This window comes from Salmo trutta, chromosome 24 (assembly GCF_901001165.1).
Source record: "Salmo trutta chromosome 24, fSalTru1.1, whole genome shotgun sequence".
NCBI lineage: Eukaryota > Metazoa > Chordata > Actinopteri > Salmoniformes > Salmonidae > Salmo > Salmo trutta.
The window spans coordinates 10,497,818-10,504,898 of NC_042980.1; the positions used below are offsets into that span (position 1 = coordinate 10,497,818).

Consider the following 7,081-nt stretch of genomic DNA (forward strand, 5'->3'; position numbering starts at 1 on the left):
GAGCTGGAAGTTGATTTCAGATTGGCCATATAGCTGACCTCGAGACTGGATCGTTTTGAAGCGGAAGTCAAAGTCATCTTGCATGTCCTCTAGACATTTCACTGCCTGGTCCAGCAGCTGCACATTACTCCTGATCACTGCCACCCTGTTGTCCATGTTCTTCTGTCTCTCGAAGGTCACGGAATTCTGCAGACACTTCTCCAACGGGCCCTGTCAAGAAGATAGAGGTTAACCACACACACACACACACACACACACACGATCTTAAATTTGAGCCAGTTTCCTATAGCAGGAAAATAATCCTGCAGCAACAGGATGTGGATTATAATTAATGGGGGTCGATACATTTTTCGTAAAGAATAATGACAAACTTTTGAAGCCTTTTAAACCTCAAATACACTACAAGTTTAACATTTCCTGCATTGCAGGAAAGTTCTCCAGCAACAGGGTGATCAAATTAAGATGCTACATCTGTATGCACACAGGCCTTTCTGTTGCACTTTAGTCTTAACTCTTCCTGTTACTGCCTCTGTTTTCCCAGGTATTTTGAGGAAAGAGATGAGGGAAAATCATGGAGGTTTCCTGGTGACATAATAACGGAGTGACACACCTGATTCTGTATGCTGGCTGTGGCGATGATACGACGCTCCTCTCTGAGGCTAGTTGAGATGACCGCGGCCATGAGCAGAGGGTAGGCTTTGTATTTTATCTGAAACACACGATATTTGAATCTCTTAGCGAAACTGCTGTGTTGGGTTGACAGTTGCTGGACCTGGGTTTGAGTTCTGGTGCGGGCTAACCCCCTGAATTCACTGCAATATTATGCTACTGCAGTCTACACCGCTTGACAGATGCAGGTCCCTGCCTGCATGCGATCTAAACCCGGTCCCACCGCACTTCTACTGGGCACAAACTTGTTGAATCAACACGGTTTCAATGTAATTTGTCAACATATTTAACTTACACTGTTGTTTTGAGGGTAACATTTCAACCACAGGATTATCTCATGGTAACCAATTTTTATAAAATATGTTGAATTTGTACCTTTAAAAACAACGCACTCGCACTCGCACTCGCACTCGCACTCGCACTCGCACTCGCACTCGCACTCGCACTCGCACTCGCACTCGCACTCGCACTCGCACTCGCACTCGCACTCGCACTCGCACTCGCACTCGCACTCGCACTCGCACTCGCACTCGCACTCGCACTCGCACTCTCACTCTCACTCTCATATATATAGCTGGGCAGCACCTCCTACTGGAGAAATTTTCTACAGCTACCCTTTAGTCTCCCATCCAGGATTTTAATCAAACCCAGCCTTGCTTAGCTATTTTTGTCACTGACTAATACCAATGCACTATAGTGAAAATGCTCCACAATCATTCTCCACATAAAAACAAAATATATTTACTGTTGCTATCGAAGTCATGCCAAAGGGTAGGTTTAACAGAGCAAATTAAAATGTAACCATACTTTATCACTCAAATATCAATGATTCTATTTAGGACTAAAAGTAATCAACAGCTATTGTTTAATTTTTTTTTTTTTTTACCACACATAGGCCTAGTGTTTCAAGCTCTGATTTAAAATTGTAGGATATGGAATTTTATAACATGACTTTTATAGTTTTAGTAACCTCAATAGGGCCATGGATGTGTTACTCATTTTAAGGTTGAACGTTAGATTACTGAATATTATTGAATTGTATTTGGTTGACAACGCAACCAAATATCAACATTTGAATCAGATATCTTCTGCTTGCCTAGTGCCATCTGTACCGTTGACTAGCTATAATTTCAGTTTGTTTTCAAATTAATAATTTAATGTTTGATTCACGTCACCATCTCAACCAAAAATCGAACTTAAAAGAATAGGACTAAGCCAGTTGCTCAGATTGACAGCAGTAGATACATCTTAAAACTGTGATTTTTTTTTTTGCGTTGTCAACCAAACACAATTCAATAATATTAAGTCATCTAACGGTCAACCTTAAAATGAGTAACACATCCATGGCCATATTGAGGTTACTGAAACTATAAAAGTCATGTTATATAATCATAAAAAAACTTGCATGTTCACGATAGCATGCATAGAGTGTCGCAGGTCTGTGGAGATCTTCACAACTGCTGTAAAATGCGTAGAATCTGGAACGGCATTGATCACTTGCACCATGTATTTAATGTAATCTCAACTGCAATCCAGGTCATTTGGTTTTGCTATTAGATTAAGCACAGTGGACAACACAATCTGTTGTATAAACAAACAAAATAAGACATCGTATTCCCATTTGAACTTTGATGTGCTTTTAAAATAAAATGGGTGAAAGCCCAATGTTAGGCATTTGGGTGACAACTAAGCCAAAAATCTGACATTGTTTTTCCATTGGAATTTGGTTGTCCTTTTTAAGATGGTTGAAAGCATGGTGATAGCACATTGGAAATTCAACAAACTTTTGGCTGTCTTTTTGAGTGGGTGAATATAGGTTGTAATCTCATTGATCAACGACTCAACCAAATATTGTTCATGTTGAAATGACGTGGTGTGCCCAGTGGGTATCTGTCTCCCTCTCATTTAAATGTCCATCCCTGTCAAAAAAAATACTTTTAAACAAACATTTACATTTTTCAAAACGGATAAAAGGTGAAAACTAAATAAAAAGTGATTTTCTCCAAGAGCTTTTTGAAAGCGTGTCCTCTCAAGATATGGTGGTTTCTCAGAAACACAAAGAGCATGGGGAGAACATGGAGGCTAATAGTGGATTTATGCTCGATCCGCCCACACGTTCCGGATGCTCTGTACAGAGGGTGTGACGCAATTGTGGAGCATCCGGAGGCCAAAATCGAGCTTTGTACGGCGATGGCGTGCCTCCCAAATGTTGTAACAATGCGGAGGGCTCCGTATAGCTCCGCATTGACATGATTGGTTGATGGTAGGTGGGGGCGAGAATTCCCGCATAAACACAAACTCAGTTCCTTGACAACAGCTCTGCTGTACGGCCAAACGCAGATCCGGATTGACCATGCAGAGCCTTTTAGGTTTGCCCTACTTTCTCCTTAGAATGTATACACTGCGTGCACAATTATTAGGCAAATTGTATTCCTCGGGATTCATTTTATTGTTGAACAAACAATGCTCTCAGTCAATCCAAAATGTTATTGAACCTCAAACCTGAATGTTTAACAAAGGAAAAGTGAGTTGTGTCTTTCTCAGGAAAATATATAGAAGTGTGCAGAATTATTAGGCAACTAAATTACAAAAATAATTTCTCTCAACTCACTTGTTTATTCTCAATTTTTAGAGTAAGTGTAACAGATAAGTAACACAAAATGACAATTATAACATTTTTGGCCTTTCAAAAATATTCAGTGACCAATATAGCCACCCTAATTTTCAATAACTGCCATGAGCCTTCCATCCATGGAGTCTGTCAGTTTCTTGATCTGTTCACAATAAATTTGCACTGAAGCAGCAACCACAGCCTCCCAACTGCTGTTCAAACAGGTGTATTGTCTTCCATCACTGTAAATCTCACATTTGAGAAGGGCCCACAAGTTCTCAATAGGATTTAAGTCAGGTGAGGAAGGGGGCGAGGTCATTATTCAGGCATCTTTGAGGCCCTTGCTGACTAGCCAAGCAGTGGAGTACTTGGATGCATGTGATGGAGCATTGTCCTGCATAAAGATCATGGCCTTCTAGAATGCTGAGGACTTCTTCCTGTACCACTTTGACGAAAGAATCTTCCAGAAACTGGCAATAGGTTTGGGAGTTGAGTTTCAGTCCATCTTCAACCCGAAAAGTTCCAACTACCTCATCCTCAATGATAGCAGCCCATACCAGTACCCCTCCTTCACCTTGCTGGCACCTGACTCAAAGTGGTGCCCTGTGTCCATTACTGATCCAGCCACGGGCCCATCCATTTGGTCCATCAAGAGTCACTTTCATTTCATCTGTCCATAAAACCTTTGAAAAATCTGTCTTCAGGTATTTCTTTGCCCAATCTTGACGCTTCAACTTGTGGTGGTCTTGTTTCAGTCTTCTTGACCTTGGCCATGTCTCTGAGCACTTGACACCTTGTACTTCTGAACACTCCAGGTAGGTTGCAGTTCTGGAATATGGTGGCACTGGAGGATAATGGGTTCCTGGTAGTTTGACGTTTAATTCTTCTCAAGTCTTTTGCAGTTAATTTGTGCCTTTTCTTCCCCATCCGTTTTTTTGCGCCCCAGTTGACTATTCGCAACAAAACGTTTGAATGTCCGGTGGTCACACCTCAATAGTTTAGCTATTTAAAGAGTGTCGCATCCGTCTGAAAGGCATTTTACATTTTTGGCTTTTCAGTGTCAGTTAAATTTCTTTTTTGGCCCATTTTACCTGAGGTAATGAAGCTGCCTAATAATTATGCACACCTTGATATAAGGTGTTATTCACTTTCGCCACACCCTCCCTCATTACACAAATACATATCACCTGAAAATGATTAAATCCAATAAGCATTCAAGTTTATATGGTTTGGAGTTCGAAAATGTGAATAGAAACAATGATAAGATCAGAATACTCACTTGCCTAATAAATGTGCACGCAGTGTAGTAACCAATAAGGAAGTATTTAATTTGAAAGGGGGTTTTCCAAGATACTGTACATCCTTGAGTAACCTGAACCCACTGTACTCTCATTGCTCTCCCCCGTGTCGTAGAATTACAACATCATGTTAATCACATTACTCTTATATTAGAATGTAATCTCGTACTAGTACTCTTTGTTTATTATTTTTGGGGGCAACAGAATAAAGTTCTTAGAACTCTCATGTATCTGTGTGAAGAGAGAGAAGCCTCAGATTTAACGTTGACAGTAGATCTACGACGGCTTGGTGATAAAGACAACATTCCATGATTAGTGTGTGTGCCTGTCTGTCAGTGCCAGGGAGACCCAACATCCAGTTTATTTAAAGGAAAGGACCTAGTAGTGTCTTTTGCATTAGTATTCCTGTATAAGCAAGCAGTAAATGAACTAGAGACAGATATTTGGTGCCATGTAAAGCTCGATGTCTGTTGCATGAGAGCACAATGTACCTTTGTGTGTATATATATATATATATATATATATATTCTCTTATCTGTGAAATCATGAACATTCAAGAGGATGGACTTTGCTATAAAATGCTGTGGCTTGGTCCTGCTGGTTGGGCTCGTTGACAAGCTCCTTTACTGCAGTAATTAATTAATAAAGTTTAATTGTTTTGAGGAAGTCTAAAATGGTCTTTGATTAGAATAATTCCACCACAACTGACACACCACACAGAGAAAGTCTGCCATCAGGTAGGTGTGTGTGTGTGTGTGTGTGAAGTATCAGGTCTGCCATCAGCAAAAACCTATATCTACTATGACAGTTTGAACAAGGAAACATTTACTGTAAAAAGAGCAGGCCTGCATGGGCCGTGTTCATTAGGCACAGAATGTAAGAAAGAGAGAAACAGGGAGGTATTAGCTGAACTTAAATCATTAAGAAATGCTTGTTTTGCTATCAGTGTATCCTAACGAACAAAACCATGAATGGACTTGCCCTCTGTACCCCTTAATTTGTTCCTTTCGTTAGCTTTAGCGGTCTCTGTGATCCGAACCCAGTTCTGTGCAAAACGTGTCTCAAACACCACACGCATCTTTCCATATTTTATCTGGTTTTGCAAAATGCCGCAGATTCTCTCAAGGCCTCTGTGACAAAACGGAAAGTTTTGATGTGAAAATGTGAAACCTGATTTCTCTTTCAGGAGGGTGATTCAGTCTTGAAAAACCCACACGATACCCTTTAAATAATCACAATGACAACTACAGCACAAACAAACAACGTCAGAGCAGCAGTGTAATTCAGCCTACTGTATTCAGAGAAAGACAGTAAAACCCCCATCTATCATCCCTCTGACTTTGTTAGCTGATCAAGAGAAATCCCCTTAGAAAAATAGTGCCGAGTGTTCGGCTCTAAGAGTGTATGAAAGGCCATCTACAACCTAAAAAGGGTTATTTGGCTGTCCCCGTAGGAGAACCCTTTGAAGAATCCTTTTGGTTTTCAGAGAGGGTTCTAACTAGAAGGAAAAAAGGGTTTTACCTGGAACTTGGCTGGTGCGGCAGGTAGCCTAGTGGTTAAGAACATTGGGCCAGTAGCCAAGATTTTGCTAGTTTGAAACCCCGAGCGGTCTAGGTGAAATATCTGGCACTTAACCCTAATTGCTCCCGTAAGTCGCTCTGGATAAGAGTATCTGCTAAATGACTCTAATCTAAAAAAAAAAAAAAGAAATTAAAAAAATAATTTCCAATGGTTCTCTTATGCTGAAACATTTTGTAACCTTTTTTTAAGAGTGTAGCTTTAGATGAAACATAAGCACTGCAATCTTGATTTCCAGTACTAATAGATTTGCATAGTGGGTTGAATGCATTCTTCATTCAGTGAGTCAATGCCATCACAACAAAATGCAATTCAGGTATGAAACATTGGAGAAGGTTTTTTTCGATTCATAAAATGCATTTCCATAGAATTCCCTAAATTGACTGAGTTCAAAAGAACAGACCCCAAATAATGCTTATATACCTTTAAGGAACACTCAGCACAAATTGTCTGGAAAGAGATATTTTCCGCCTGTCCTCTGTGCGTCATAGACTACACCTAAACAACAACAAAACGCACATCGCCAAGCGCCACCCCCAAGTCAAACCTCTCAATGTTCGTGCTACTACTACCTCTGAGAAGCATAACACGATCGGCACACACATGAAATGGAAGTGTGGAAACCACAAGGTTCTGCTGAGGTATGTCTTTCCTACATCAGTTAGTGTAACACAGAAATATGGCCCCATGCCCATCAACCTCAAACAGCCATTTTCTATTCCTGTTAGTGTTTTAAAGGTACAATTCTTAGAGAATCTAAGAAATATACTACCACCAGTCAATGTCCTGAGACCTCAGTAAGACTCTGAACATGTTTCTTATTTTCGCCTCAATAGGGTAAGAGGTCAAATTATGACTGGGACAACACCTATCAGTGAAAGAATGCTCAGTATGAGGAAGACCAATACACGTGTAAGCCAATCCC

At 40.4% G+C, this 7,081-nt stretch overlaps 1 protein-coding gene across 3 annotated transcripts in view; it reads right to left on the reverse strand.

Annotated features, from left to right (window-relative positions):
• LOC115160669 (signal transducer and activator of transcription 4) overlaps nucleotides 1–7,081 on the reverse strand; it is a 29,116-nt gene that overhangs the window by 14,589 nt on the left and 7,446 nt on the right. For all 3 annotated transcript variants that reach the window (XM_029710918.1, XM_029710917.1, XM_029710916.1), the window contains exons 4-5: nucleotides 611–709; nucleotides 39–210 (exon numbers count right to left, since the gene is read on the reverse strand). In XM_029710918.1, coding sequence (XP_029566778.1) covers nucleotides 39–210; nucleotides 611–709 — 271 coding nt within the window. The remainder of the gene's footprint in view (nucleotides 1–38; nucleotides 211–610; nucleotides 710–7,081) is intronic.